Genomic DNA, 16,947 nt, shown 5'->3' on the forward strand with positions numbered 1-16,947 from the left:
CTCAAAAATCATCCTTCAAAGGTGTGAAATGAGGTGTAGGGGGGAATTCAGAATTAACTTCTTGAAGTTAATACTGTTTAAGTTTAGGTTTGAAGTCATGTTTTTTTTATCATTTTTAACTAAATCAAAGATGTAGACCATCCCAAATTTAATATAAATCGGTTCAGCGGTTACTGATTTCCCGTACAAATTTCCACGCCACTTTTCACACCTTCAAAAGATGATTTTGGTTATAAGATCTATCCTATGTCCTGTTCCGGGACGCAAACTATTTCTATACCAAATTTCAACGAAATCGGTTCAGCGGTTAAGCGTCAAGAGGAGTTTAAAAAAAACCGACCAAGTGCGAGTCGGACTCGCGTATTAAGGGTTCCGTACATTAAGTCCGACTCGCGCTTGACTGCACATTTCTAATAGGTTTTCCTGTCATCTATAGGTAAAGAACTATTTTGTGTATTCAGACAGACAGACATACAGACGCACGAGTGATCCTATAAGGATTCCGTTTTTTGCTTTTGAGGTACGGAACCCTAAAAAGATTTTTTTAATTTTGTGGAATGGTGTCAATGTGATACCTTAAATGGATTCAGCAACCCAGATTTATACGAAAACGATACCATACACGGCCTAGCACCTTCACTGATGTAGATATATCAAGATAAAATTGAGAGCCCTAAATAAACTTTCAAGAGCGGATATCTCAAAAACTATTCAACATATCGAAAAAATTGACGGAATAAACTTGTAACAAATTAAATTAACTTTCATTTTGTATAAGTGGCCATGTCGCTAAGATGCATAGTTTCCGAGATATAATCGAAAAACCGGAAAATGGGACCTTCAAAGCCCCCTCTCTTCCCCCCGCTCAAGGGCTACGGCCGGGGACTTTTGATATGTTCACCTCCTAACTTGTCCAAACCAAGTTACAGAGTCAAAAATTGTGTTCCGAGCATTTCCCTCTACAACTTTTTTGAGCATTCGTTGGCTGACCTAAGTAGCTTATTGCATTTCTTTAAAAACATTTCTGTAAAAGGTTGACGGGTGTTGGGTGTTTATATGGTTTTGGTCGATTATTATCATTTGCATCGCCCATGATGACTTACTAGAATTAATTACGAGCACACGAGACACTAATAGTAGTTTGACAAACCTTGGTTTTCAAGAGGTATTTTATATTGACATTTGCTGTCACAAATTTGCTGTCAGATTTAGTCGCAAACCGCACGCAAAGTGCACACAAATGTGTCGACACCTTGTTACGGAAAAGTGTACACACGGCGACGACACTTTGTTTCGAAACAATTCTAGACACATTGTGTGGACTCTGTTACGACACATCTGACATTTAGTTACCACTTTGATGATTCTGCGACTGGAATGGTTATATGGGCAGATGATGCGTCATGCCAGGAAGATTGAATAACATTCCTCCCAGCAAAGCTCATTATAAAACGCAAGATTTCACTGAACAAATGAGGCAAGAAGTTTAATAACGGCGTAATATTAAGATAATGTCTCGGAAGATTCACAGAGTTGCGCAAGCTTACGGCGTTTCCTTTGCGTTTGCGCATATTTGCGGATCGGTCACGGTCATTTAGTCATTTTGCGAGTTTTATGTTCAATGTTTCTCAAACCCACCACTGCCATTAAAAATCTTTCCGCAACCCCTATTAGACTGTTCTTTTTTGTATTTTTTTAACAAGACTGCGAGCCTCTGCGATCGATTTATCTTCTTTGGGTCAAATTTTCACACAGTCGATTTAAATATCAAATTCAAAACTAGAGCTGGTTAAACAAGTTTCATGATGATAACCATTCGCGCCTAAATTTTTAAATTTGCCGCACTTTTTTACTGACGGAAATTGCTTGACGGAGTATAGTTCCCAGTGCCAATTATTTAAACAATGAGCATTCGAGTCACCATAATCACGGATTCGTAACCAAAAAGAAACAACACAAAAGAACTAAATACAGAACGCGTTGCAATTTTTCTCAACCGAATATCTCACAATTAGGTATGTTATTCAAAAACCAACTTCAAGACAAGGGGTTAAGGTAGATTGTTAGGTGTACGATTGGGAAAGATAAGAGTTTTAGGAAGTTAGAACCGTATTTGCATAATCATTGCTCTGAATTGGTGTAACATTTGGGCGTTTAGATCTCTTGAATTATGTGTTACGATTAGCTAATACAGGTATTGTTTTTGGAGCGATGTATCGCGGGTTTGCGCTTTTGCGAAATCTACTTTAGTTTTATAAGTGCAAAGTCTATTTCGTTAGAAGACTTTTTTTTAAATAGGTAGTATTTGTAGCTTCTTAGTATTCAATCAGTTACTTTATATGCAAATTTTATTTGACTTTGTCCATTTTAAATTGAACTGTGAACCGATTTAGACGATGTTTGGTATGGAGATAGTTTGAGACCTGAGGAAGGACATAGGATAATGTAATGTGCCAATCATCATCATCATTATACGCAGCGCGTAGACAGTAGTACGTAATGACGCGGCATCTAATTCTGGAGTGCAGTGTGCAAAACAAATTCAATGGGTGAGTAATCTCCGCGTGGGGGCGCTCCGTGAGTTTCGAGGCGGTGACGACATGGCTATGAATTAAAGATGTATGTTTAATATGTTAATATAGGTATGCTATTTTCGTGTAAACGCGCTAAAATGACTGACACAATTTAATTCGTAAAGCCATACATTTTATGAGCGTCGTTATAAAAGATATATCACCTACATAGATTTAGTTAATCAATTCAATACCTATGTACCAAATAACCACGCGGCATCCAATGAGGCTCTTAAAGGTTACCTGTGCATTAGAGTTTAGTATCAAAGTTGTAAAGTATCAGTCTCTTTATTTCCTAGTAAGTGTGACAGTAAATAAAATAACCTAATCAAACATTATAAATTCATAAATTTTATGTTTGATTTAAAATAAATGACTACACGACGGCGTCTAATTAGCTGGCTAATTTAATTTAAACAATCATATGTATCTATACCAGGATAACCTGGCGGGCCACCTAAATAAGGCGGCGGGCCGCAGGATGAGTATGGCTCTATTGGCTGCTTTAAATAGTACCTATTTTTATTTTATAGTCACTAAATATCATGGGACCAACTATAACTCAGTACCGACTGATATAAAGGAGTCGACAAGCGACACAATATTTAAGAAAATGCTAAAATCGTTACTTATAGAAAAAGCTTACTACTCAATTGACGAATTTATAGAGTCTATGCGAAACGAATACGAACTTACCCGAGTGTGATATGTTGGCATCTTCGCGTTCGGTCTGCGTCAATCCCATGGTCGGCAGAGCACAAGCTTCATCCCTGGAAACAACATACAGTAACTAAAAGGATAGCAAGTTCGCAACTCATCATCAGATCATCACCCTTTGAACGCTCCGCCTATCGTGTGTGGCGCGCCATTGTGAACCTTATGGGAATGCACGAAGGTTGATATTGGGCTGTAGCCGCGCTCGTCAGCTGACGTCTTTAGCGGTCAAATGCTTGTGTAATCATATTGTACAAAGTTCTAATTCCCTTATTAGAAACTTATTTTTGCTACTGACAAATTGATTTGCCAAATGGATACAAGACCCTTTTGGAAAACTTGAAAATAACATTCCCGATGACCACAAGCCACGAATTTGTGATGACAACATTTGAATGCCTTTAACCTTTCATATCTGTATGGTGCTCGAAAACCGTGGGTTACAACATAGTTAATCTTCTCAAAAAAAATGCAGTATGTACCAATGCCAACTTTATCCCAACAACATAAGAGTTATTGTGCCCTGCAGATTTGTCAGACCTTGGAAAGTGTACATTTATTACGCTGAATTGGTCAATCATGATCATGTGACATGAATTTCTCACGTTATGTTATTGTGATGACATTCATACAAATAAAAAATAGCCTTTTCAGTTTAAAATTAGCTCCAATTTTTATAATGTTTATACAGTACTGTATACTGAATATTTATTTTCACTATGACATTGTATTTTGCAACCAGTCAATTTGAATTACTAAGAAGTTTAGCTTTTAGTCTAAATTTGAGGTTCTTGTCAGTTTTATAACAGTTTGCACACTTGTCTCCACTTTTAAGTCGCAAACGCACGCGCATCTCATTGGAAAATTAAATGAAATTCTAAATATACTTTATTTGAAAAATAATTTTTAGATTCCTCAAGTAGACTTACCGGAGTATCTTCTCCCTAAAACAGAGCACTGTCCTGCGCTCGTCGCTCACCCCAATGGAGAATGTGGCGAGCTCTGGACAGCCAAGCTCCTCCACACAACGGTGGATCAGGAAGCGCCGGTAGTTGCTCACCGGTGGGAACACCAGCACGCTGAAATTATACACTTTTTTATTTATAGCCTTATATCAGAAATACATTTTTATGCTATGTCTATAGTTTTCCTTAATCTACGATAACCGATTCTGTGTACCTTTGGGCAAAGGCCTCCTCCAATCTTCTCCACTCTTTCTTAAATTTGCACAAAAAAAAAATACACCATTAGTGTTCAAATGTCATTCATTTGGTTGCTCTATGGGTTCTAAGCAACAATAATGTTTGAAACTTGGCACAGTCATTCATATGTCAAAATAAGCAGATTAAGATAAGCCCAGAGGTCATCTTTGGCACCAGAGGGAGGGGTTAAAGTATCACTCTGCTTGACATCATTCCAAAAATTCTAAGAGCCCAGGATGTTTAACTAATCGGTCATGTTTGGTTGTTGGTATCAATTTCAATCAAATAACTAATATAGATTTTTTTCTGGTATAAAAGTGCAATACTTATGTTGAGTAATTTAAAACAAATTTCAAGTTTATTTTTTGTTTTTTATTTATTGTGATTGTGAATATTAAGCTGCTTGTTTTTTTAATGTGATTATAAAGCCTAGTATTAAAATACTAGGTACAGTGAGGTGAAAAATAATGTCATCCACAACTTGTTGTTAATTTTCACAAACATGTGTTTGTATCAAAGCTAAAGGAGCGTTTTGTGAAGATATTTCGTTATTCAATCAAATAATTGTAATTTTAACTTTCAATTCCATTCTGTGAAAGAACATTTAAGCAAGAAAAAATCCTATAAACATATATCAACATATTTTTAGGCTATATGTACATATTAATAAAGAATACAAGTGGTAAATATGTCTTGGACTTAGTAAATGACAAGATGAAAGCAGAACAATATTAAAGGTGATTCAATTAGACTAATCAGAAGTGTCCCAATTGATCCCTTGACCCCATTCTAGAGGAAGCTTGTTGTTAACTGGAGCAGATAATTATAGACATGCTGAAAACACTGGGTTACTGAATATACTGTGACAAATTTAATAACTATATGTTTTTTTAGTTTATTATACAATTAGTTTATAATCAAATTATATACATACATATAATTTAAACATTTTGTATAAAAAAAAATGCTAGGCATGAAATTAAAAAAGGAAAAATCACTTGCTAATCTGTGCAAAAATATAAATTGGAAACAAAAAATGAATATTATAAATATAAGTTTTGGCCATTTAAGTACTAAAAACCACACAGCAAAATCATAGTCCCCAATAACTAGAAATTATTTTTAAATAGGTACTTTAATTAGTACCTAATTCATTTATCAACATTTATAGTTGTAGTAGATTTCTCATTGAAATCTACTACAACGCTAGAAGTCAACAAATAGATGAAAAAAATATGCGTAGTCGCGTGTTTGCACGGAATCTCGTATGAGGATCCGAGCAATTTTATAGATCATTTATGAATATTTATTAGCGTCCGCACCGCTGTCTCGCTCCATATAATTCGCGACCTACGTACATCTTTGACGGATTTTAACCTTGAAAATAACAACCGAATAACGAAATGTATATGCACCAAAGCGATATGAAATAAACATATCTAACAAGCCTTTTCATCATGCAATTAAATTTACTAGAATTATAAAAGACTCGCAGCTCGGACCAAAGAATGTGCAGAAAATAACAATAAAGCAAAAATTGTTTACCTGTCAACTCTTTTTTCTGCTATAAAACATTTTAGATCGTCTTTTACATCTTCAACAAAATTATCGTCTGCTAAACTCAGGAACCTGTCCACCGTTTTGGCACCCAGCTTGACGGTGGCTTGTTGATTCCAACGAAAATAAAAACTAAACGATCTAATTCACGTGCCAAACTGGAAATTTCAGCCGACCATTTTCAATTTTTTGTTTGTTTGCTATTTTTTTAAATTGCCTCCTGCTGAGGTAAGGCAACGGACTTTGTCATTCAGCCATTTAGTGTTGTAGCCTGTGAGCACCTGTGAGTTACGGTATTTGCGCAATCGATTTATTCGATTTCCTCATTGACTTCTTAGAAAATTGATTCAATATTTTGAATGCAAAATCATACTAGAATATAAACTCACATTATAGACGGGTCTAACGCGAATTATATTCAATTACCTTTATTTACCGACGTTTCGACACAGGTTTCACTGGTCAGCCGCGACCACGACCAGTGAAACCTGTGTCGAAACGTCGGTAAATAAAGGTAATTGAATATAATTCGCGTTAGACCCGTCTATAATGTGAGTTAATATGTATTCAAAACGCGAAAGTTTAAAATATTAAATAGAATATAAAGTACATATTCATATCATAATATTATATCCGGTTACTTCGTAAGCAACTCAAATAATTATCGATTAAATGAATTTTTAAACAATCGATAATAAATATTTTCATAATATCTTTAGGACATCACTAGGCGCGTTACGGCGTTTAGTTATCAACGTTGCAAATTTATGTAGTGTATAGCTCACAATCATACATAATTCAAATTTACAATTCCTCTGACCAAATAAATAACTAAAGAACAATAATAACAGTTACATTCATATGATTTTCTTTTTTATCACTTTAAAAAATGCTAGAATTTTGGTAATGATTTGCGTTTTCTCCGAAACACTATGGTGGTGAACGAAACGTAATGATGTGAAGTGTTGAGTTGACTGATCGAGGAATTCGCGTTTATGTTCTAATTTTTTTGTTTTCAATTAATTTAAGTTAGTTTAATAAATGTTTTTAGCACAGTAGTAGTCTTAGGATGACCATGGAAAGGAGGATAAAGCTGAAAACCCTTAACAGCCACATAACTTGCAAGATTTGCCGCGGATACTTTATAGATGCTACCACAGTCACCGAATGCTTACATACGTGTTAGTATTTTCTCGAATTAACGCTAATATAGCGCTTTTCTCTGCTAACAATCTTACAATAAAACTAATCTTATGCTTGTGATTTCCTTTGTTGGCTTTTAAATATAAGGTTAATCTAGTCAATTTTTCCGACAATAGTGCCATGAACTTTTATTTTAAGACCCCCCCAGCTTCATGTGTATTTTGCTTTGCCAACAAAACTAGCCTTACACAAAGATCGATAAATAAATAGAGTTGAAAGTTACCTAGTATCTTATTTGCAACATTTCAGTCTGCAAAAGCTGCCTAGTGAAACATCTGGAGGAGAACAACACATGTCCAACATGCGACATAGTTATACACCAGTCGCACCCTCTGCAGTACATCAGCTTCGACCGCACCATGCAAGACATTGTCTACAAGCTTGTACCAGACTTGCAAGACAGTGAGTACACATTTATTAGCTATACTTCGTTTTTTTTAGCATTAGAAATTAGGTAAACAATCTTGATGTGTCTTTTAATTGAAAAACACATTTTAAAAATAAGTTACGGCAAATATGTAACAATTATGAATCTAATACGATCATTTATATTCTTCTGCTTTCAGAAGTAATAGTCTTATATTTTTATAAAGCGTTTTTCAATTAAAAGACATGTCAAGATTGCTTACCTTCTTGCAAGTTCTTTCTAATGCTAAAAAAACGAACTATAGTACAGAGACACTGTCAATACAAAATATCTTCAAATGTTTTTCAATAGTGTTGTTGAAGGACGCACTGGCACTGAAGGCACTGGCTTAGGGAGGCCCTCGGCACCTCTAAGTTCCCTTTGTACACAAAGAACCATGTACCATTATTATTTTAATCAATATCAGTGTTTTAAAATAAACGGGCAGTGCCCTGTTTATGAAAAGCTTGTAACTTGTAATACTAGTGGAAGTCCTTTTTGACAGCTTTTGTTAGAAAGGGACTTCGACTTGTATTACATGTTACAAGCTTTTGATAAACAGGGTACAGGTCTTCTTATATTTTCCATGGGTTGGATTGTGGGCAATTTGCTGAATTGGAAGAACCATATTAGGGCACACACTAGTTTTTTCACAAAAAATTGATTTTTGTAAAAAATCTACCATCTACATCATCATCATCATGACATCAAAACAATTGTAACAGATCCAAACTCTATGAAATGATGTTGTTTTATCAGGATTCCAATGGTCGCCACTGGTGTCCATGATCATATTGATTTTCAGCTCAATGGGATACCAACAAGTGGTTAATATATGGTTGGCAAATTTTATATGAAAGTTATATAATTCTTTACATTAAATTCTTGAAGTTAAAGAAAAGCTTGTAAAAGTGCTGGCTATAGAAACCAAAAGCCTCTGTTATTTGGAAAAACCGGGCAAGTGCGAGTCGGACTCGCGCACGAAGGGTTCCGTACCATAATGCAAAAAAAAACAAACAAAAAAAAGCAAAAAAAAAAACGGTCACCCATCCAAGTACTGACCACTCCCGACGTTGCTTAACTTTGGTCAAAAATCACGTTTGTTGTATGGGAGCCCCATTTAAATCTTTATTTTATTCTGTTTTTAGTATTTGTTGTTATAGCGGCAACAGAAATACATCATCTGTGAAAATTTCAACTGTCTAGCTATCACGGTTCGTGAGATACAGCCTGGTGACAGACGGACGGACGGACGGACGGACAGCGAAGTCTTAGTAATAGGATCCCGTTTTACCCTTTGGGTACGGAACCCTAAAAAAAAGGAAGTTGCTCATTCAAAATGTACTGTGTTCAGATGAGCTTAAACGCGAGCGCAGTTTCTATCGCGTGCGGAACCTGCCATGCCCGAAGGATGCTGCACTGGCCCTGGGAGATAAGGGGGGTGCAGGCGAAGAGCCCGAGCAACCTGACAACACGGACAACCATAGGAAAGATGAACAGGTGAGTATGGTATACAAATCAAATTTGTTTGTAAAGTACTATTTTAGCAGCCAATGCAGCTATTTTGCACATTATTTGAATTGTTTCCTGTTTATATACTTATAGTACATATACAATTAAATCACACACTTTTCATTGTAATCATCCACAATTGTCCTAGTTTAACACACAGTTTTGGGATCCAAGCACATATGTAATGTGAGAAATAGGGAATGCAAATCGGTTATATTCGGTTATTTTTTGTATGGAAATTATTGGTTATTAACCGAAACCGCGGTTATTTCCATACAAAATATAACCGATTTGCATTCCCTAGTGAGAAATGAAACTAAATTTCTATACCTCTGCCTCTCTATCGCTCGAAGAAATCAGCCAGGCCAGGGCGGCCATCTTAGTCCTGTGGTCGGGAACCGCGTTGGCAGGCTCATCTTTCATTACTACCTCACAATATACTGGAGTCAGTTACGGATCGCTGCCATATATGACCCTAAAATTTTTTATTAAGCTATGAGCTTCATCACATATGATCTCTGAGTAATTCTAAGCATTTCTAGCCTCGGAGGCGATAAGAAGCGTGCGTCTAGTCGAGGAGGGCGGAGTACAAAGATGGCCGCCACCCGTCATCATTCAAAAAAATCTGTTCTGGTCTTGGTGGCTATTAGGGCAAGTTTGGTATCATTTTCGTATAAACCGAAGACGTGGAATTCATTGCTGATATTTGTTTTTTTCAGTTTCATAGTAATATTGCAAGAAAAACGTAAAAAGATAAAAATTTGGGATGGAGGTTTTTGCTTTGAGAGCTAATAACTTTTGTATAGTGGCCAAAAGTATCATACAAAAATGAACATGTCTAGGAACCAACTGCGCAACTTGGTAAGGGTGCTTGCCGGGCACTGCGGCCTAAATAAGCACATGCATACCATGGGGAAACGTGACATAGGGCGGTGCAGACTCTGCATGGAGGCAGAGGAGACGCCCTTACACATCCTCACAGAGTGCCCTTGCCTAATGCGTACTCGTGACCTAATCTTGGGCGGACACATATTACGCCCGGAGGAGGTAAAGTCTCTCGAAACCAAAAAGATCCTGCAGCTATTCGAAGTTGCAGGGTTGGATCGACAGTTGTAGTAGGTGGCGATCACAATAGATCAGGAATGGTCGCAGTGATACATAGGCTTTGGAGCCTTATATAGCCCCTAATAAAGAAGAAGAAGAAGAAGATCATACAAAAAATACTATAATAAGGCGCAATTCATGCAGCTTCTAAACATATGCATGTTATCCTACTGCAAAAAGATGGTGAAAAAATTATTAAATGACCGCAGCGCGGGTAGTTGGACTCTCGCTAGGCGGCGTTTATCTTACAAAATGGTCGAGTACGCGTATCTACGTAGGTAACTATGCTTACTTTGCTAGATTTTATGATGACGAATAAAATGCTTTCTGTATATTTAATGTCCGCAGTTTCCAGTACACAGACATAATTCTGATATAGGTTAAAAAAATACACACAGGTATCCCCATGTCTAAAGAGAAGGGCGGCTCGCTTAACAAATAAGATCATGTACAACCGCAATTTCAGGTTGGGTTAGGTTAGGTTCGTTAGTTACCTTTTATCCCTAAGAGCAGAAAATAGAAGCCCCACGAGGCGGGGCTTCGTTGGTTTGTCACCAAGTCATACTTGCATAACCTATATTAGTATGACAAATATACATAGCTGTTATGATTTCTAAATGTAAGCTCTCCGCATAATAGTTATTTGTTTTACAAGGGGGCAAAGTTGTTGTTTAACCGCTCGTGCTAATATTGATACCCGATCAAGCGAAAGATTTCAAAATTGAACCACGAGCGTAGTGAGTGGTTCGAAAAATGGAATCTTGAGCGTTGTAAGGGTTTCAAAGAACGAGGGTTAAACAAAATTTGCCGCCGAGTGAAACACAGAATTTTTCACCACACCAACCTGAAGCAAATATTAAATGTAAAATATCAAACAAAATCAAACCAAATCAAATCCAAATGAATGTTATGTGCAGGTTGAAGTTATTTATTAAAACAACAAGTAAGTACCTATAAAATTACTTAAAAGTGAGTTATAGCATGAAAATTATCGTGAAAATAAATATTTTGCCTCTTCCTAAGTAGTACAATTTCTCTCATAAATAGTGTTTTAATATTATCAGCAAAAATAAGAGCGCTATTTTATTAGAATAATTTAATTTATAATAGTTATTTCTCGGACCCAATTTTGGACCCGGGTATAGCCTTAAACTACGTTCAAAAGAGAGGTATGGGCACTGGAAATGTCATCTCGCTTTGTGTGGTAGGGCACAGCACAGCGGATGCCATTCCAGATCTATCCAAGCAGAGCCCCACTGGGGAAGTACGTACTTACCTCCACCTTACACAAAACACCGGTCAAATAACACTAGGCCCCACTCAAATCGTTGTAAGTGCATTAAAATTAAAGTGCTTAAAATTATGTCTGTATGATGAATTATGTCTGGATGAAAGTATTTTATTCGTCATCATAAAATCTAGCAAAGTAAGCATACCTACGTAGATACTCGTACTCGATCATTTTGTAAGATAAACGACGGTCCGTAAGGTAAACGAAAGTCTAACTACCCGCGCTGCGGTCATTTAATAATTTTTTCACCATCTTTTTGCAGTAGGATATTACTCAACGTGTATATGTTTAGAATCTGCATGAATTACGCTTTATTATAGTATTTTTTATATGATATTTTTGGCCACTATACAAAAGTTACTAGCTCTCAAAGCAAATATCTCCATCCTAAATTTTCATCTTTTTACGTTTTTCTTGTAAAATTACTATGAAGCTGAAAAAAATAAATATCAGCAATGAATTCTACGTCTCCGGTTTATACGAAAATGATACCAAACTTGCCCTAGTAGCCACCAGGACCAGAACAGATTTTTTTGAATGATGACGGGTGGCGGCCATCTTTGTACCCCCCCTCCCCTTATTGCCTCCCAGGCTTGAAATGCTTAGAATTACTCAAAGATCGTATGTGATGAAGCTCATAGCTTAATAAAATTTTTTTGGGTCAACTTCATAACTGACTCCGCTAATACATACAAATGTCAAGTCATACACATTGGCAAACTTTCTGACCGCCATTCATGTTCTATAATTTCACAACACGTGAAAAATGAGGGCTACCGTTTTTCTGCTTTATAAATAAGATTTTATTGACCTTCGAAATTTAATTAAAAGTTATTTTAGTAATCTTGAACTTATTAAATGTATTAAGAATGGATCACTAACGTGTTTTAAGTGGAAAAACGTTCTACATGTTTCATTCCGTACCGAGGAGTGTCATTAGGAGCTTGCGTTAACGGTGACGGACCGGCGCAGACTGCGGGCCCGATGACTCGGCGCGGGCGAGTAACTACCCTCGTTTATGGCATTCTTGTCAAATGATGGGTCACATGTCGAGCGTTTTTCGACCCGTTCTTAATATATTTGATATGACTGTGTCTCATGGAGGTTTTGTTATTAAAATCCTGATCTTGACCACAGGTTAACGTCTGCCTGGAGTGTATATCGACGTCGCTGCGTACACTGAAGCGTAGCTTCATCCGGTGCTCCGCGCAGGCCACCATTACGCACCTCAAGAAGTTCGTCGCCAAGAAGGTGCTCAACGGCATGGAGAAGTATAGAGAAGTGAGTAGTATTCACTGAGGGTTTAGATTTGATCAATGATTTAAAAGGAGGACTGTCTCATTTCAATCATAGACAAAGATAATCATACTATCTTTGTCTTACATTATAGTTCGTTTTTTTTAGCATTAGAAATAAGGTAAACAATCTTGATGTGTCTTTTAATTGAATAACACATGTTAAAAATAAGTTACGGCAAATATGTAACAATTATGAATCTAATACGATCATTTATATTCTTCTGCTTTCATAAGTAATAGTTATTGATTTTTAAAAAGCGTTTTTCAATTAAAAGACTTGTCAAGATCGCTTACCTTCTTTCAAGTTCTTTCTAATGCTAAAAAAAACGAACTATAGTACTAGCACCCAAAAGAAAAGGATGAGTATAGTTTTCCTGTTCGACGAAGGTGCCGCCCTTCCACACATCGACTGAAACCCCTTTTCTACCCTACCTATGTATTATCTACCCCTTTGCCTATGTATTGTATTGTAGTACGGGCGATTTTTCGCAACTCGACGTCTTGTGCCTATTTTGCGTGATGGGGGGTGGACTAGTCTTGCCAGCCCAGCTCCTCGAGGAATCCTATCAAACCTTTGATGTTGAGTAGCACCTCGGGGACGTCTCTCAGGGATCCGAGATGTTTTGCCCTGTATGGGGCCAATCCGCTGCATTCCAACACCACGTGAGAGGCTGTTTCTTCTTTCTCCATGCACCCACGGCATAGGGGACTGTCTGTGACACCTGTTATAAAAAGATGTTTGTTAAAAAGTCCAGGACCTGTTATGACACTGGTTACCATACTCAGTCGAACCTTTCCTAGTTGAAGGAGCGTCCTTGTGAGCTTACCATGCATGCTAGGCATGGCTTGCTTGGCCTGTCTGCATCCAGCTTGGTTTAGCCAGTGTTCTGTGTGTAGTTTCCCTGTACGTGCCAGCAGCATTGAGCGTACCGTACTAAATGGTATCAGGAGGATCGGTTCCGGGCCAATCGCCCCCGCACCCGATGCTTATGTATTATGATTGCTATGATTTTTATGTTTTTTTTGGAAACTTTATTTAATCATTTATTTGCCAGATTGACATTTTATGCAACGACGAGCTCCTGGGCAAGGACCACACGCTCAAGTTCGTGTACGTGACGCGCTGGCGGTTCCGCGACCCGCCGCTGCGGCTGCAGTACCGACCCAAGATCGACCTATAATATACAGAGTAGTACTAATTGCAATTTTTAGGCCCCCCCCCCACATCTGGCGTCTTTCGAGCGTCGGCGTCTACAATGCTATGCCCGCTGCTCGACGCAACGTCGAGCGCTGACCAGACGCCGACAGACGCCGACGCTCGAAAGACGCTAGATGTGGGGGAGGGGGGGGGCCTTAAGGTCGGTCGCACCAAACTGTTCGTATCGTTAAAGAGTTCGCTAAATTTTTATGTATGGAAAGTTTCATAGTAAAACGCGCGCCGGCCGACGTTGATCAGTCTGTCAAATGTGGTCGGTGCAACTGGCCCTTAACCTTTTGAGCGCCAGACGGCGAAGAAATATGAATTACCCCGGATGCCAGGCGATCGCGATTATTTAAGCGAAATTGAACCTTACGTATTCCTCTGTAAGTCTCAATTGCACTGGCGAAGCTGTCGGCTGTAGCCGTCAAAAGGTTAATTGACCATTTGTAAAGCTTATTTGTAATGGATGATGGTACAGCCATAGATAAATATGTAAGCTTCAAGTGCTCACTCCATACGTGCGGCTATCAAGAATGCGACTACGATACATTACACGCGCTTGTTATGAGAGATATTAAGTTCCATCGGTGGTCGGTCAAATGTTTTGATGTTACTACAAGCACAAAGACGTAATTTAGGAAAAAGGGTCACAAAAACAAAAATCTGACGATAAAATGTGAATTTTGCGTCGAAAAGAAAAGTCATCAATTTGAATGACTAATTTTTGAGGATGGATCCTTGTCACTAAATTACGTCCTTCAATTACCCCTTTACCAGGCTGACATTTCACAATTGACAATTAAATGTCAGTCTTACTCATCAAAAATAGAACACATGTTTGAAGTACCTGGTAGAGGGTTACTGTCCAAACTGCTATTTGACAACTTGTAAACTTAAATGTCAATGTCGAAAGTTCCATCCATGGTCGGATAAACGTGTTGTGTAACTTGTGTAGTACTGGCATAACATGCACTGAATAAATGTAGTGTGATGTCAGTTTCAAACTAAGGATCATACTAATACAGCCGGCATCAGATATATCGGAGCGGCTGAGTTGCTCAAAAATATCTGAACAAGCACTCTAACGGTTTGACAATAGAGACGTGTTCAGATATTTGTGAGCGCCTCGGCCGCTCTGATATATCTGATGGCGACTGTACCATACCTATATGTAAGTAGTAATAGAATTTGTACTTTGAAAAATTCACTCACCTTTTTTTTTTTGTGAATGGGCTTACTCATGGCTTGAAATGTATTTTTTTAATGGCCAATGTTCTCTGTGTTGATAATTTGTAGACTGTGAACTTTTAACCTTTTCGACGCCAACGACGGATATATCCGAACCGCAGGTCCAACGCCAAAGACGGATTAATCCGTCACTGACCACAGAGCAACATAGACCTACGTGCGTATGCATAAAGTTAAATTTCAGTTGACACTTCGGTGACGTGGCGTCCGAGTGACAGCTTTTGTGTTTGACACGGTGTCGAAAAGGTTAATGAATTTCAATTGGATACGTATATGATTATTTTATGAACAAATTAACAAATATTATAGATTAATTGATGGTTTTATGAATTGGCGGATAAAATAACGAATTTTACTATTTATTCTATTTTAGAATATGCTAATAAATGTTGATGTAATTTTAATTTAGTTACCCTTAAAACAATTTGCAACCAAGAATAAGAATTATTTTAGTACATTTTATAACTAGAATTACTAGAATGCAATTTAATTTCGTGTATTAGGACAAAATGAAATAGTGTACATGTTTTTATTTTAGGTTGTTATTATGTTTTAGTTAATTTGTTATGCATTTAGTTTCTTCCTTTGATATATCATGAGATAGGAGTATTTTCTCATTTTAGCCGACTTTTTAAAAAGGACTAACTTCTTATCCGGAAGATTTTGTTTCATTCTATAATTGACTGGAGAAATATTAATAGAAAATTCAAATTTTCCTTTAGTTTTTATAAAATTAAGCAAATGATTAATTTAAAATGAGGAGCAACTTTATGTGAATTAATTGAAATATATTTAGTTTTAATGTTTAATTTTGTTTCATTAGCGATTTACAGTCAACTGTCAAAATATAGGTGGATATAGCCAACTTATTCAAAAATATGTCCCATAGTTCTTAATTCGCTGACATAATTAAGAGCTTTTAAGATGATTTGTGCACCCATATTTTTACAATTGACTGTACCTATACCCAATACCTATAGCAGAAATTTGGTTATATTATCCAAGTCATCTATTATAAATTCAATGAACTATAGTTATAATTATATATACTCCAGTTTTAAAAGATTTAAGGTAAAACAAAATAAGACAACACTACAAATTGATCGATTTATTTACATTTGTTATAAAACATTGAATGTACTAACATTCAATGTTAATTCAACCTAATCGTTAATTTTACCTAGATTAAGTTACCATTAACTATAATGGTAACTTAATCTAGGTAAAATTAACGTCGCAAACGAACACTAACATAATTTATTTAATAAATAATTGTACTTTTATAAATCAGATACAAAATCGTTCCTATAACCATAGACTAAAGAATTGTAAGACGCATAAAGTGATGCAAATAGTTTTTTACAGTTGACTTAGATTTCTCTTTACGGCACCAATTTTTTTTGATATTGCAGAGAAATAGGATCCATCATTATTAAAATTTTGGAATCACATTTACCTGATATTTCTCTGCTTTACCCGAAGGTTGACTGGTAGAGAATGCCTTATAGCATTAAGTCTGCCATTTGTACGATTGCAATAAAGATTAAATAAATAAATAGTTCCTTAAAAACTATTTACACAAATGGTATCATGCGATTGAAAAGTAGATTTCTCATGATAAAATTTGTGTGGGTAGTT

At 36.8% G+C, this 16,947-nt stretch overlaps 2 protein-coding genes and 1 long non-coding RNA gene across 3 annotated transcripts in view; 1 reads left to right on the forward strand and 2 right to left on the reverse strand.

The window, feature by feature from the left end:
* LOC134669531 (uncharacterized) overlaps window positions 1–6,248 on the reverse strand; it is a 50,835-nt gene extending 44,587 nt beyond the window's left edge. The window contains exons 1-3 of the mRNA XM_063527137.1: window positions 6,035–6,248; window positions 4,217–4,366; window positions 3,270–3,343 (exon numbers count right to left, since the gene is read on the reverse strand). Coding sequence (XP_063383207.1) covers window positions 3,270–3,318 — 49 coding nt within the window. The 5' untranslated portion in view covers window positions 3,319–3,343; window positions 4,217–4,366; window positions 6,035–6,248. The remainder of the gene's footprint in view (window positions 1–3,269; window positions 3,344–4,216; window positions 4,367–6,034) is intronic.
* The window catches only part of LOC134669561 (uncharacterized), a 475,395-nt gene that overhangs the window by 44,587 nt on the left and 413,861 nt on the right, over window positions 1–16,947 (reverse strand). The window lies entirely within an intron of this gene.
* Window positions 6,989–14,055, forward strand: LOC134671502 (polycomb group RING finger protein 3). The gene is made up of 5 exons (XM_063529370.1): window positions 6,989–7,227; window positions 7,499–7,651; window positions 9,010–9,155; window positions 12,700–12,843; window positions 13,916–14,055. Exons 1-5 carry the CDS (start codon window positions 7,116–7,118, stop codon window positions 14,039–14,041), a joined length of 681 nt encoding a protein of 226 aa, XP_063385440.1. The 5' UTR covers window positions 6,989–7,115; the 3' UTR covers window positions 14,042–14,055.

This window comes from Cydia fagiglandana, chromosome 1 (genome assembly GCF_963556715.1).
Source record: "Cydia fagiglandana chromosome 1, ilCydFagi1.1, whole genome shotgun sequence".
Taxonomy (NCBI): Eukaryota; Metazoa; Arthropoda; class Insecta; order Lepidoptera; family Tortricidae; genus Cydia; species Cydia fagiglandana.

Excerpts from the sequence above, each read along its gene's own strand:
- LOC134671502 (XM_063529370.1), top strand. The coding sequence starts at position 7,116 with ATGACCATGGAAAGGAGGATAAAGCTGAAAACCCTTAACAGCCACATA. Across the intron at positions 7,228-7,498 it reads CACCGAATGCTTACATACGT|TCTGCAAAAGCTGCCTAGTG; the intron begins GTTAGTATTTTC and ends GCAACATTTCAG. Across the intron at positions 7,652-9,009 it reads TGTACCAGACTTGCAAGACA|ATGAGCTTAAACGCGAGCGC; the intron begins GTGAGTACACAT and ends TACTGTGTTCAG.